At 31.1% G+C, this 16,150-nt stretch overlaps 1 protein-coding gene and 1 long non-coding RNA gene across 3 annotated transcripts; one reads left to right on the forward strand and one right to left on the reverse strand.

Moving 5' to 3' along the window:
• Window positions 1–1,808: 1,808 nt before the first annotated feature.
• LOC107058258 (uncharacterized) lies at window positions 1,809–2,845 on the reverse strand. The gene is made up of 2 exons (XR_001471906.1): window positions 2,738–2,845; window positions 1,809–2,043 (listed from the first exon to the last, which is right to left on the reverse strand). It is a non-coding gene; the product is annotated as an uncharacterized lncRNA (long non-coding RNA).
• A 2,747-nt stretch (window positions 2,846–5,592) lies between these two features.
• Window positions 5,593–11,914, forward strand: LOC102592203 (ankyrin repeat-containing protein At2g01680). Of its 2 annotated transcripts, XM_015303758.1 has the most exons (4): window positions 5,594–5,812; window positions 5,925–6,081; window positions 7,854–8,263; window positions 10,559–11,914. In XM_015303758.1, exons 2-4 carry the CDS (start codon window positions 6,021–6,023, stop codon window positions 11,429–11,431), a joined length of 1,344 nt encoding a protein of 447 aa, XP_015159244.1. In that variant the 5' UTR covers window positions 5,594–5,812; window positions 5,925–6,020; the 3' UTR covers window positions 11,432–11,914. The 2 variants fall into 2 exon arrangements, with proteins under 2 accessions (XP_006364038.1, XP_015159244.1); XM_006363976.2 differs by having other exon boundaries at window positions 5,593–6,081.
• Window positions 11,915–16,150: the final 4,236 nt, after the last annotated feature.

Below are 16,150 nucleotides of genomic sequence, written 5' to 3' on the forward strand. Positions count from 1 at the left end.
ATATATATTATGAAGATAATGATAGCTAGGGCTTTGATAGGAAGGCCTATATCAAGCATTGGTGAATTTATAGCTAAAATATGAGATACGTGAATTCGTGATTTTTAATAAAATTATATATATATATATATATATATATAAAAATTAAAAATAAAATAAAATTGATGGTGCTATGTTATAAGAAGGCTAAATAATACTGTCAATTTAATGTACGTTGAATTATTTATCTTAAATACTAGGGGTCAATTCTCATTTAATATATTTTTTAATTATCTTTTAATGATGCATACATATTTTGAAAATGACTACTCATTGTACACTATTTTTTTCCCAGACGAGTACTGTCCTTTCCTTTTGTTTTTTAGTCGGTCGTGGTACGAAATTTATTAATTTGATTAATTTAAATTTATATGATGTATAATTTAGTTAAAGGATATTATAGTCTCACATATGTGGGGTTAGCGTGTATTTAAATTCTTTATATAATTTTGAGTAATTCTCATTTTTTGAGTAAACTTTAAGGGTTGAAATAGATTTAAGAATTATTTATTTAATATGGTATTTTAATATAGGCCCGTCCCAGTTAATTATTTACTTAACGTTGAAAATGCACGTAGACTCTTTACATAATTTTGAACAATCTTCACATCTTGAACAAATTAACTTATGAGGTTAAATAAGACTCAAAGTCCACTTCTTTAATCATGGAGATAGAGACAAATCAAACTAAAATTTTGAATTTATAAATTCTTGATTTTAGACAATATAGCCTGTATTCTGAATAAATCATTTCTAAAGTGTAAAGGTTCCATATATAAAATGAAATTCAATATAATGATATTATGTAAGTTTTTTTCATTTTAATTTATATGACAGTATTTGTGATTTGAAAGAAAATATAGATTTTTATGACTATAAAATATAAATATTTTTTATTAATAATAAAATAAAAGTTTGAAAATAATTTATTATAAAATATAAATATACTTTTAACCAATAAATAATTGAAAAGCTAAGTGCACAAATATTATTGTATTATTGTTCCAACTTCCAACTATTCTTTTACATGATATAAGATTTAAAACCCAATTGGAAAGTCACAAGTTTCAGTTTTCTTGTTAATAATTGTCTTTAAAAAAAATTGTTTTATATTTGAAGAGTATTAAAGTACCATATATTTTCAAAAGAAAACGAAATTAATTTAATTATTCAATTGCCGACACTGAAAAAGCAGATAAATACAAAAAATAGTCACATGAAGGTGTATGATTGAGATAGTAAAGCCCCACCATTCACAAAGCAAAACAGCCAATAGGGTATTCGGAATACATGCAAATCACACTGGAATATAATATTTTTGGAATAAATTATATTTTATTTGATCGTATACATTCAAAATACATGTATTTAAGGATACTAGATATATGTATTTGGTGAAATAAATGTGATACGAAAGGTAATTTCAAAAACTGAAGCAAAGGAGCGTAATATTGGGATATTGAGAAAATCGATAATCCGTTAAGACGGTAATAATTTATTACTTTCCCCTATATAAATATTAAATATTAATATCAGTACCTTACTAGTTATTACGCTTGCCATTTAGCACATTATTGTCCTAGTTCTTTTATATGCACTTGTATAGCTCTTTTTATGTTAATTACTATTGTTTCTATTTTATGTGCATTATGTAAAGTTACATTATTATCTTTTCGCACTAAATTATTGGAGAATTCATATATTTATTTTGTGAGCATTTTCTTATTGATTAAACAAAAAATCAAATCATTATGGACCAAAAATCGATAAATCAAAAATCAAACATATCTTGTCGATTTGGTTATTGGATATAGCATATTTAAAAATTGAAAAACGATAAATCGAACCGACCGATGTACTTCCCTAGAGAAAGGCTACCGGGAGAGTTAGTGTATTCCAAATATATATGAATCACATTTGAAGCACAGTTGTTGCTTCTAACACACAATCCTTTGAACCAGTGGCTCGCCGACTGGCAAATTCTTGCCTCCACCGGCTTCATTTCTACATTTAGAAATAATTTAATTTTAAACTTCACAAATATATGTTAAATATAAGAAATATTTATACCATCAGATTTTCACACTTTTATCTGTTATAGCAGCTAACCTGCTAAGATTCTAGTTTCTACATTTTAAGAAGGCTTATAACATGTAAATAGTTTGGTACATGCTTGACTATTTAAAACTTATGATTCCACTGAAAAATGTTTTGTAGCTGGTTATTCTCACATATGGTTTGATTGAATCGGTGAGAAAAAAAAGATAATAGTATTTTCATGATAAGAAAAAATTAAGAAGCTTTCCTCAATTTCACTGAGAATCTCTTGCCTACTGGTCATATATTTTTCTGGTGAGTTGATTCAAGAGAGAAATAAGTGAAAATATCACATTTTATAGCACAATTTTTCTACTAATTCACGGGTGAATTTTTTTTTTTGTTTTTAGTCGTCTCTTAAATATATCATAATATTTATATTTAAAAAATGAGAAGTGCATGCATGGTTAATAGTTTCCAACTTTAGAAATGTATGTCATTCCTCTTTTAAGCTAGCTAAAAGGAAAATTATATCATATAAATTGAAAATAAAGAGAATATATACAATAAAAATATAATTAGGTACGCTTTAGTCCCGAACATGTTAAGTCGTGACGTTATAACTAATGAAAATTAAGAAAAATTTTAGAAAGAATTTTACCATTAGCAAAGAGAACCATAAGCAAGAATAACATAGTTGCAAACAAAGGCATGCATAGAGCACCCCATCATGTTTGTGTCACTCAAAGAGAATGGATGAGAGTTGTTGGCAAAAATAATAGTGAGGAGCATATAATATGTAGGTCTAGGGGTAATATATAGGAAATATTTATTAATGACACCTGCTTTAAATGTGAGTTGAATGGGTAGTTGAGGAGAAAAGTGGAATTATAGAAATATCTTGGTACAGGGATAAGGTTTGCGGATGTGATCATGAATCGAACCAAATCGAAATATTCAGCTGTCGATGAACAAAGTCAGAACGTCGATCGCAAACGAAGGATGGCCAGGCCCCGGTTTCCAAAGAAAAGTGGAATTATAGAAATATCTTGGTACAGGGATAAGGTTTGCGGATGTGATCATGAATCGAACCAAATCGAAATATTCAGCTGTCGATGAACAAAGTCAGAACGTCGATCGCAAACGAAGGATGGCCAGGCCCCGGTTCCCAGGGTTAGGGTATTCCCTAATTATGAGCCTACTCAGATCAGAACTAAACTAGTTGATTCTCTTTTACCGGCCGACTTGTTGCATATATATATATGTGTGTATTGATCATGCTAGTGATAATAATTGCTAAGAGTACGTCCTTCGTCGTTTGGTTTTGACTAAATATCAAGTTTAACAATCTAATGTAATAGAAAGGGAACATGTAAATCCATACGAAATAGATTTTGTAGGTAAATCAATAAATGAACTAATTAAAAGTATCTAATTTTCTAATTATAAATGAACTAATTATAATTATCTATGATGGGTCTTCAATTGTGTTATGTTGGTCCTATGCCACAATGTAAAACCTTAATTTTTTTATGCGCCAGAAAAGAAATTAAGCATGAAAAATATTGAGAGTTATATATATCTCTAATGTTTTCGCATTGATAGAATAACATGCGACTACAATCAATAGTCGATCAATGATGGTCCCCAATCATGTTATGCATGTTGGTCCTATGCCACAATGTAAAATCTTATTTTTTATGCGATTGAAAAGAGAGCCTAAAATATATTGAGAGTTATATTGATACCCATATATTGTAGTAGGGAAATCCCAATTCATTGGGCCTTTCGATAGAATCAAATAGAAAGCCCCAAGGGCTCCAGAAGACAACATTCTAAGGCTATATAGACCCCTTATCCAAGAAATGAGCTATCTTGCTTAGCATACCTCACCCAAAGCTATTTGAAGTAAGGGATTCACATGTCAATAAGACCACTTCCTCAATCCTGAGCATCATTTAACTCAAGAGCCAATATTAATGATATGGTCATGCTATAGTACTATATAGTTCTTCTCAAAGAAAATATATCACCTTTTTTTAATTAAAAAGTATTTTTTAATTTTGAATTTTTTTTATCTTTTAATGAAATGATTTATAATTACGCAAAATGTCTAAGATAAAAATACAGAAACCCCAAATTAACTATCCATGTACAACTACTCAAGTTATAAGTAGTAGTTAATAGGTATCTTTATCAATATGATTTATTTTATACGTCTCATTAAAAAAAGAATTGATTTTACACTATTTGAAATGACTTTCTCATATTTTATATGATCAAATCTATCACGTTCGGTTTGGTTTGTTTCCCTCCATTCCCCCAAAAACAATATTTTTGAGCATTTTGTTTGTTTCTTCTGAAATTGAGTAAAAAAATATTCGAGTTAGTTATAAATTACTATAAATAAATCCTTTTATTGGTTATTGGAACCAAAACATTTATTCAGGAAACGTAAGGCTTTTCGAAAAAACCTATGCAGAAATAAATGGACCGTTTTATACTTTAAAAACAAGCTTAAATAATATTGATCACTTTTTTTTTAACAATTCTCTTTTAAGATAAATAAGAAATTATTTATTTTACTTTAAAAGTTAATATTTTTATTGTTTCAAAGCTAATCTATTCACTCTTTTTGATAATATTTTATGTAATAATTCAGGAATCAAGTCACCTATTATCACTTTTTATTGATATTAAAAGATTCGATACTCTACATTAATACACATTGACAACCTATAAAACACATTATGCAACTCCTAAAAATATTTTAATAGTCCAAAGAATCAAATAAAGAAAGTAAAAGTAAAAAAGCTGTTGTTTCATATCATAGTGAATCTATAGAAAATAATTAAAAAACAATTAAATCACAGTGAAATAATTTAAATCCTTACACTCTTAATTAAAGATCTTTAAAGAATACATATCGAAAGTGTTGCCCCTAATAATCAACTCTACAATATGCGGTCTGAATTTAGTTAGACTCTAATTCAAATATCGAACACATTTTATAAAATTAACTTTAATTATATAATGAAACAAAGGTTATACTATATTTATCAAACATATTGAGAATAGATTCTTTTTGAAATATCTCACCTTACACATACTCAAAGTGGAATCATAAAATTATTAATATCTATTTGAAACAAATAAGCAGATAGGATTAATCAAGTTTAGAGAATATTTATCCACAAAAGGTGATTTTGGGCTTAAAGATCAGATCGAAAGACAGAGTCAATAAATAACATATGAAAATTTATATGCAATTCCTTGTTAGTCTTGAAAGACAAAGAAGGATAAATTAATTAAAAGATGGTTATCGATTCAAAAATATATAATATTACTATCTTTTTTCGTGATAGAAAAATATCTCGAGCCAATATTCGAATACCAGACGACTTTAAAGTAACCCAAGTCATACTACTTGAAAAAAAAAAAAAAAAACCCCACACGGCCCTTAAAAGTCATTATAGCGTTGAATTAAAATACCCGCAATTATTTATTTATATTCCATTTTCAACTGTTTACTTTCTTTTTCCACCATTGATGAACTACTAAACATCAATAGTACTCAAAATACTTTATTTTGCACACAAAAAAAATTCATCAATCCACAAATTTTTCAATTTTTACTCAAGATTGAGAAACCCCAGATAGGAATTTCTCAAAAAAAATTGAAAAAAAAGTTAAAAGATTGATTTTTTTTAGTGTACATGGACTCAAAGTCATTGAGGTTGATAACCCATCAATCATTTTTCTCAGCAGTTGGATCTGGAGACCTTGAGTCTCTCAAAATCATTATAAAGAATGATGGGTTGGATCTATTTTCTTTGTTGGCTTTACAGAATGATGCAGGGGAAACTGCTTTGTATATTGCTGTTGCAAATAATTTTGAGGAGATTGTGAGTTATTTGCTTGGATTTTGTAATTTGGAAACTGCTATGATTAGGTCAAAAGCTGATTTTGATGCTTTTCATGTTGCTGCAAAAAGTGGACACTTGGGTATATTTTCTTTGCTCTTTTTTTTTTGTATGTTTTTGTGAATTATGTTCTTGATTTGTCATGTGATTTGATGTACTAGTATTCTGTGATCTGATTTTTGGAGGGAGTGAAGTTTATAGGTTTAGGATATTAGGATGTACAATCTATCCCGAGATCACAAGTGAAATTACACTGAGTATGTTGTTGTCGTTGTTCTAAGTTTAATAATTTGTACATATTGAATGAGTTTGTTAAGACAAATATAGAGTTTGAACTAAAAATAGTGGGTTGAAGCAACTTGTAAGCTATAGTCTAGGTCCACCCCTGGGTGGAGGGTGGGTGGGGTATTGGGGGTTTGATCACGATTCTTGACTTTGGTGATCAACAATGCTCAATTAGGGCGGAGACGGGTGGGCATGATTAGGTCAATTCAGTAGGTAGGGTAAAGTCAGCGTACACTCTATCCCTCAAACTACAAGTGGGATTATATTGGGTATGTTGTTGTCGTTGTTCTAAGTTTAATAATTTGTACATATTGAATGAGTTTCTTAGGACAAATATAGAGATTGAACTAAAAATACTGGGTTAAGCCAACTTGTAAGCTATAGTCTAGCTCCGCCCCTGGGTGGAGGGTGGGTGGGAGTATGGGGGTTTAATCAAAAGATTCTTGACTTTGGTGATCAACAATGCTCAAATAGGGTGGAGTTGGATGGGTATGATAAGGTCAATTTAGTAGGTAGGGTAAAGTCTGTGTACACGCTATCTCTCAGACCACAAGTAGGATTACATTGGGTATGTTCTTGTTGTTCTAAGTTAATAATTTGTAAATATTGAATGAATTTCTTAAAGAAAAATATGGAGTTTGAACTGAAAATACTGGGTTGAAGCGACTTGTAAGCTATGGTCTAGCTCCGCCCCTAGGTGGAGGGCGAGTGGGGGAATGGGGGTTTGATCACGATTCTTGACTTTGGTGATCAACAATACTCAAATAGGGCGGAGACGGGTGGGTATGATAAGGTGAATTTAGTTAAAAGAAATGTTGAAGCAAAACCATGAATTTTAAGTTTAGTCCTTGATGCCAGCTATAGTATGCAGAGCCAAGATTTGAAGCTTATAGGTTTAGGATTTAAGTACTTTTAGTTTAGTAGGTTCTAAATTAATAATTCGTACAAATTGGATAAATTTCTTAACAAATACAAAGTTAGGACCAAAAATACCAGGTTTGGCCAGACGGCCCTTCTTGCACCAACATACATCCTTAGGTGGGGTTGGTGGGGGTGGGGGTGGGGGTGTTTAATCATGATTCTTGGCTTTGTTGATCAACTATGCAATGCTCAAATAGAGTATCTATAATGTTTCATTATGATAAGGTCAACTTAACAGAAATCTTGAAGCAAAACCATGAATTTTAAGTTTTGTGTAATAGGTTTTGTCTATGATCTTCTGAGACCATAGACAATCCAAGTATTGGATCCAGGTGCTTGTGATATTTTTTGTTCTTTTAAAGATAGTGGTGATGTTTGTGTTTCTATTACTGATCAATTGATCAACTAATCCTCAATCTCAAACAACTTGGGCCTACATTATTGCAGTAGTCGATAATAGGACTTATTTTTCTATTGTTGTTCCTTACTTGAGAAATTTAGAGAGAGCTAGTGAAGAAGTAGCTGACATGCTCGATTGTAAATTCTTATGCCCTGACCTTTACCGCGTCTTGAGTATACCTTACTAGTCCAATGTTTGTATGTTTTGGAGGATGTTTGACCGTATAACACATATGCTGTCATTTACAGGTATTGTGAGGGAACTCTTGGCCATGTGGCCTGGACTTTGTAAAGTATGCAACTCCTCAAACACAAGCCCTCTTTATTCAGCTGCCGTCAAGGGACATTTGGATGTGGTGAATGCTATTTTAGATGCAGATGTGAGCTCCATACGAATTGTTAGGAAGAATGGAAAAACTGCACTGCACACAACTGCTAGGTATGGCCTTCTGCATATTGTGAAAGCACTCATAGAGCGAGATCCAGATATAATAACTATCAAAGATAAAAAGGGCCAAACCGCACTTCATATGGCTGTCAAGGGTCAGGATACCTTTGTAGTGGAGGAAATGTTGGATACTGACAGCTCAATATTGAATGAGCGTGACAAGAAGGGAAACACAGCTTTGCATATTGCCACACGGAAATGTCGCCCCCAGGTATCTTTCTATTTATTTTCCAAAGGTTATAGCATCATACTTGCTATTCTGAATACATCGAAGATCTGCTAACGTTTCTAGATCACGAAGTCGAGGGTTATATTTCTTTAGCACTCAAGTTCCTGAACAATGCATTTTCTTCGTTCCAAAAAGAGGTTTATGCTAGATAGGTTTCCGGGAAAATGATGTAGAACTAAAACAAAGAAAAATATTACCTGCTGCAGAGTCTTGTACAAAATAGGGGTTAGATTTTAACCGGGAAGGATGACTGCTAGTATTGGGAGTAGTTGTAGTTATAAAAGAAGGACGAAAAGTGAAAAAGAGCAAATAAAATAAGAGAAATATGTTTTAGTGAAAGGCAACTAAGACCTTCATTTACATTGTTACACACACAAAGCATGTGGGAATAAGACTTACAATAGACAAATATTAGAATTTAGAACCATAATACTTTCCCAAACTATGTGGTATCCATGTTATGGAGTTTGGGAGTCCAAGTAATTATATTTTTTTATCATGTTTTTGTTGCCACATCAGGTAGACAAAGTTTTCTAGTGTTGAACCCTACCAGAAAACTATTGTTTGTACTATTTGACTGTAAACTTAAAAGGTGCTTGCCAAGCCATGTTACAAGGAGCTGTTTGAACTGCTTGACTTCTCTAACAAATGAGGTCGCTGAACTTCTGCAATGACCAATCCTAACCTTTACATGAAAAAAAAACGTCGACCACGCTGAGAGATCAGCATATTGAAGCTGCCATAATCACCCATATCCAGTATGTATTGATAGTTGAGTCTAGGTAACATAGTTTTGGAACACAATCAGAAGACAGTTACGGCTTCCCAGAAATTTTTGGTCTCTTTTGGGACCCTTGATAGGAAGTGCAAGTTTTTCACATTAGTGAAAAATGAATGCTAACAATTTGAGGGATGAACAAAAACTCATGATAAGGATCTTGTAATATTGTTTCATCATCTAAGTGTATCATGAAGTTACAAAGTTGAAAAGGAACTCAAAAGTCAAAACATCCTAGTGATTTATGTAGCGTAAGTTGCAAATTTTTCATGAAGGGTCCAGCCTAACACACAAAGATATGTGACATCATTTGGGAAACAAATATACGAAGATAAAGTGTGCAAGTTTTTCAATATTTGATTACACTGTTTAGTAGTCCAAAGTAACTCCACCAAGAAGGAAGAAATGGCGTCATTTTTGCTATCAGTCTACTAGCTTTAATTTAGCCTATGGAACAAAAATATGCTCAAACAGTAACTATAATATTTAACTATTCTATGACTCATGAAGAATGTGATAGAGGGAACTCATTTTATTTTCTTTTAAAAAAAGAATGTGATAGAAGGAGCTTCTATATCATTTCTCATTCCTGTTTAGTACTAGATGTTTCATTCATCCTTGCAGTAGTATGTATGGTGCACCGGATTTTTAATTTTTGGTAAATTAGGCTAAGTTAATCATCAAATGGTGTGTGTTTGAATTTCAATAAAGCTATATTGAAGCAAAGGGTGATTAGAATAGGTGGCCGAACCTTCATCCTAAAAAAAAGAAGAGGCGGCTGAGCTGGCATTTGTTGTCTTGTTTCTTTTCTTTTTTTCTATTTTCTTTTTGTTGATTTATTTTTCTATTTTTTAGGTAATTTTTTTTAGTTATGAACTTGCTAATGGTGTATAATTTTACACCAAAATGCATAATATACATACATTCCTACACATAATACAATGCACATAATGTTCCACCAAGAAATATGAAGAAGCGAGTGAACAACAACAAAATGATCATTAAACAATGTACCTTTAGAATAAGGATGATTTGAATTATTCTTAAACCCACAAAGTTTTCCTTGATTTTCACATACTGCAATTGGGTTTGCTCTAGCTTTCTCAATGTATAGACACTTTAAGTATTCTAATTATATGGTCCGCTTCAACAGTCAGCGCTCACATCTTTTGGTGCTAAACATGTGTCGGAGCAAATGATAATGCTTTTTTTTAACCTTTCCACGTATTGGAAATAGCCCAAATTGCTCATCATCTTTTGCAAGTTGAACGAAAATTCCTCTGATTTTAATTCTCTCCATTTCTCATGTTAAAACTTGAGTTTGCACAAAATAGCAACAAGAAGATTATGTTTATGCCAAAAGAAGGTTAGCATCCCAATAACTGGCATAATGAACCAAATCATCTTTATATGATTGTGATATAACCATCTTTGTATTTTCCTACATAACCTTTGTTGGTTTTTATTTTTCATATCCTCATGATGTGTCTTTGTTTCAGATTGTAAGCCTTCTCCTCATTTACGCATCCCTTGATGTCAATGCAATTAATAATCAAAAGGAAACTGCAATGGACTTGGCAGACAAACTGCAATATGGAGACTCAGCGTTGTTAATTAAGGAAGGTCTGACTGAGGCTGGTGCAAAACATGCCAGATTTGTGGGTCAATTTGATGAAGCATCAGAACTTAAGAGGACCGTAAGTGACATTAAGCATGAGGTGCAATCCCAGCTTATACAAAATGAAAAGACCCGAAGGCGTGTTTCTGGTATTGCCAAAGAACTTAGGAAGATTCATAGGGAAGCTGTTCAGAATACGATTAACTCTGTGACTGTGGTTGCTGTTTTGTTTGCGTCTATTGCTTTTCTCGCTATATTCAGCTTGCCAGGCCAATATGTGGAGACTGGACCCGAAGCAGGAAAGGCCAGAATTGCTGATACTGTTGCATTCCGCGTGTTCTGCCTCCTGAATGCTACTTCTCTCTTTATATCTCTCGCTGTTGTTGTTGTTCAGATTACTCTTGTTGCCTGGGATACTAGAGCTCAGAAACAAATCGTCTCAGTCGTGAACAAGTTGATGTGGGCAGCCTGCGTTAGTACCTGTGGAGCATTCCTAGCTGTTGGTTTTGTTGTTGTAGGGAGGAAAAGTTCGTGGATGGCAATCACTATTACTGTGCTTGGTGCACCAATTCTCATTGGAACTCTCGTTAGCTTGTGCTACTTTGTTTTCCGACAGCATTTTGGCATTTGTGGTAGCGATTCTCAAAGGCGTATCAGAAGAGCAAGTGGGAGCAAATCTTTCTCATGGTCTCACTCTGCAAATATCTCTGATATGGATGACTACAACTCTGATGACAGAATTTATGCTTTGTGAGACTGACATTATGCAATGTTCGATCTAACTGTGATATGGATGACTACAACACGAGAAGACTGAAAGTATAGTCATACGCTGTTGAACCCTGTGCATGTCACCGAGAAAGTGAAAGTGATGTTGAGTCATGATACCTACACAGACATCAGGTACTCATTTTCAACACCATGCACGAAAACTTCCCTTTTTTTCGCTCATAGTATGAGTTATGATGAATTGACAAAATCCAGAGATCTGCTAGTTAGTTAGTTGTATAGGTTTCGCGTTGCTTCAGTCCTTCGAGATGTCCATTTACACAAGTAGTTTGTTACTGAACACTTTTTGTGGCATGTACGGTGTACCCCTTCGATGTATAATCATAATCTGAGGTTTGTAGTTTGTACATAATAGTGTTAGGGACTATGAAATCCCTATAAAAATCTTGTAAGTTGTTGGATGGAACATTGCAAAAGAAATCTACATAAAAAGCCTTCTGAATATGTACTTTCATTATGTTTATGTTGTCCCAGGCCTCGGAGCCTCGTTCGCCTTTGGTACTTCAGTTAGACAAGCTGTGTACGATGAGAGGTAACAGGTACTCAAAGGAATAGTTGAGTTGCATGCAAGGTGATATACAAAGATTGGTAAGTGGCAAGTTTGATAAATAAAAGGTCCAAATATTTATATTTGACTTTAAATCTATTAGTCTTTCTCAATTTTTTTCCAAAAAAAATATTTTAAAAAAATTGAGCAGGTAAATATTTCATTTAACTTGCTTCAACTGATATCTATGTCTTTCAATTTTGAGTGTGCATAAATGGACACTTAAACTTGTATAAAATTGAACAAATAGATACATTCGTCCTGCCTAATAATTTTGTATCCTATGTGGTGTCCTATGTGATTTATGTCGTGCAGGACATATGTGTTTAATTGTTCAATGTTATACAAGTTTAAGTGTTTTGCTTGTGCACACTCAAAGTTGGAAGACATAGATTTTAGCTGAAGGCAAGTTAAATGGCATATTATTGTATTTGATCCTTTGTTATCTAAAAGTAATATGTAGTTTGTGTTTGGTAATGATATTTTTCAATTTTCTCAAATTTGATTGGTTAAAATTTTGAAAAAGTAGTTTTTTTTTTTTTAAAAAAAAATAATCTTTGAAAACACAAAATAATTTTTCTAATGAAAGTAGAGAAAACAAGTTTCGAACAGGCTATAGAAACTTACAAGCGCCCTCAACTGCGATAAGTAAGCCCTCCATACAAATTCAAGAAATTAAAGCTACATACTATTGGAAAGAGATGGTCTTTTCTAATCCCCCAACATGCTTACCGAGAGTCGTGCAGGACTATTTGAAGGAGTTTGCTTATAAAAAGAAGATAGGTCAGAAAAAGAAGGTGCAACGAGCTCTTCGCTTCTAGTCACTAAAAAGTGCCATTCTCTCACGTAATTCTACATTAATTGTCGCATCTCCAATACCCCCACCCCTCCAACATGCACCATAATGTTTAAATAGATTATATGTAAATATCTTTTGGAATAATATATTTTACTTTTATTGTAATTCGAATTAACAGTCTTGAAATTAAAAGTGGAGAGTGTTTAATGTTTACTACTTGAGCAGCCTTCTCTAAAAATATGTATTACAATACTCTGTACGTTTCAAATTTTCTGTTATATTTTCTTTTACACGTTTTCTAAAATTAGGAGGAGTTTTGATCATTATAATTTTTTTAAAAAAATACGATAAATAATTTAAAACCAAGAGAATAAAAGCTCGACAGAGTCTTCAATACAGTAATTAAGACTTAATTATACTTTTGTCTACGTAATTTTTGAAAATGTTGATTACTAGCATTACTATCACTTTATTGCAACATTAAAATGGGTAATAAAGTCTGTTTAAGAGGAAGCACTATTTAACCTAATTTCTTCCCTAATTAAAATTTGAATTTAAGACCTGTAATTAAAAATAGAGAAAATACATGTTAATTTTTTAAAAGTTGTCTTAAAAATTGTCTCTTTTATTTGAAAACGATAACTTTTATTTATAAAAATTTGAACATCATGAATCGTTCTTAAAGTTTAACACATAAAAAAATAAAAATCATAAATTAATCATAGTGTTTGAAACTCTAGCAAAATTTCACACTTAGATTGTGAAGCCAGTATTCCAATGCAATAATTCTCGCAAGAAGAATGTCTATATTGTATTGTGAAAGTTTGAATTTCATGAACTCGCACATAGAGTCTCTAGTAAATTTTCGAACAAGGCACATTATATTAAAGTTCGAGTTATCAAAGTTTTGAACTTCTCTGATATCATATATTGTAGGACATTTTATTCAGATATTCTATCTTAAGTAGTTGTTATATTATAATTACATTCAATAGCGTCTAAATATTAACAAGCGATCAAAAAAATTGACCATTCGACCTTATTTTTACTAAAAACGTTTCCTACTAATATTGTTTTCATTCCTGGGATTCAAACCTAAAGTTTTCTAGGAAATAACAATGAAGGAATCCTATTCATTCCACTATAACCTCGATGTGTATCTATTCAAAAATTAAGTAGTTAACCATCCCATACTTAGCCCTAAACAACAATAATTAGGTCCAAATCTTACCCTACTAATGCTAATTCTTCTTTTAAAGTACTCAAACTCATAATTATTAGTTTCCCCTTACCTTTAGGCTTTTAACTTGAAGGAAATTGACACATCATCTGGTCCATCTTTTTAATATAATATATACATATCAATCAAAATTATTCAGTTAATTTAATCTTAATCTATCTTAAGTAACTATCATGACAAGGAAAAGATTTAAAAAGGGAATTTGGTTAGGTAGTTCCTAGGATTCTACTCATATTCTATTGATTTTTAACTGCTACTTAATTACTACTCTCTCCTCTCTCAAAATATATATATATATTTTTTATCTACATGTCTCATAAAAATATCAATTAAAAAAGGTCTTTGACTATTTTATTTCTGTTTTTATATCACAATTGAGATGTTTGTAGTCTTTAAGAGCAATTTACTATTAAAGGTACAACAATAATATATTTTATGTAATTCCACAAGTGAAGTCTACAGAGGCGGAAGAGTAGAGTTTATATACAAACCTTATCCCTACCTTGAGAGGCAGAGAGAATGTTTTCGATAGATTCTCGACTCAAGAAAAAACATTTCGAAGGATAAAATGGTGGAGATATTATTAACTTTGTCTTACGCTTATGAAACGATGAATATTTTTAGTAAGGACGAGAAATATTTTGAGACGGAGGGAGTATTATTTATAATCTTTTGGCATAATTAGTGGGATTAGTTGAGTTGAGGGCTTGAGGACTTTTTGCCCTTTCATTTCATGTATGGGGAAGCTAATAATTAGGAAAGTGACAACACAACAAATTAGCAAATAATTATATTTTGGTCTTGAAAATTGAGACTGAAAGCATGCTAGACAAAATATTGATATCTTTATTGGTATGTGTTTTTAAAAAATAAAAATAAAATTGAGACAAAAAAGAAGAAGAAGGTGTCCCCTTTTATTTAACACAATCCTTATAATCTGATAAAGAAAAATTGAAATTAAATTAAATTGCAAGAAAATAGATTTTTTATTTGATTGGTCGATTACATTTGGTTTGATTTTGTTTTTAAATAAATAATAATAATGAATTTCCATCATACCAAGCACATCTTTTTTATATAATCGAATTTTAAAAAACTGAAAGATATTATTTTCTTACACGCGGTATAGTATAATTTGATTTCTTAGCTAAACAGAAAACAAAATTTTAAAATTGAAATGGGTTTACGTTTATTCTTGTTTTGTTTTGGTATACTCATTTAGTATTCAAAATTTATTTGTTCGATTAATTTGAATTCGATATAAATTATATCCATAGTCAATTTTTTCTCCTATTATTTATAATATTGAAGGTTTATTTATTTTCTAAAATTATTTTTAGGAGGAATTATGTTACTTTTGATGTTGACTATACATATAAATGAGACAAACTTTATCGTTATTGCAAAATTTAGAAATCAAAAACTAAAAGTTCAAATTTAATGAAGTCAAGCAGAAGGGCACTACCGTCAAATCAAGTCCAAAAAAGCATTTAAACATATTTGCCAAATATTAATATTATTATGTGTAGTACCAAAAGAACTCTAATGGAATAATAAGTAGTTTTTATTCCTAATTAGAAATCTCAAATTTGAATTCTGAATACAAAATTATCTTTTCTAAAATAAAAAATACTCGTATAAAAATTTTAACACAAATTTAAATTTAGTTAAATTTCAATATAAATTTTGAGTGAAAGAAAAAAAGAAGACCACTTTATTATTGGTACAAAATGTTAAAAACAAAAGCCAAGTTCAAATTTAATGAAGTCATATACCGGTCACTATAGTCAAATTTCAAAAGATTTGTCAAATATATTAGTTGTATTTGCATGGAGAATTGATTTTATAGGTTATTTATAAATATTGTTTTTAAATTTATAGCTTTTTTATAAAAGATTTTTATTGTTACTATATAAGTTTACTAAAATTTTGAGTTTTAGTCTTATATATAATGTCGTCTTTATTAGAACGCGATTTAATTTTAATATAAAACTTTTCAGCCTGAGTTTAAATTTAATCGAATCTTAATATTGATACCAAACACTAAGGTAATTTGGTATGGAAGGAAGGTAATAGATATCCTGTAAAAATAGTCGAG

Source organism: Solanum tuberosum, unplaced genomic scaffold (assembly GCF_000226075.1).
Source record: "Solanum tuberosum cultivar DM 1-3 516 R44 unplaced genomic scaffold, SolTub_3.0 scf00469, whole genome shotgun sequence".
Taxonomy (NCBI): Eukaryota; Viridiplantae; Streptophyta; class Magnoliopsida; order Solanales; family Solanaceae; genus Solanum; species Solanum tuberosum.

Bases quoted from the DNA above. Each gene is read 5' to 3' on its own strand.
- LOC102592203 (XM_006363976.2), top strand. From the start codon at position 5,793: ATGGACTCAAAGTCATTGAGGTTGATAACCCATCAATCATTTTTCTCA. The intron at 6,082-7,853 runs GTATATTTTCTT...TGTCATTTACAG, and splicing joins TGCAAAAAGTGGACACTTGG to GTATTGTGAGGGAACTCTTG. The intron at 8,264-10,558 runs GTATCTTTCTAT...TCTTTGTTTCAG, and splicing joins CACGGAAATGTCGCCCCCAG to ATTGTAAGCCTTCTCCTCAT.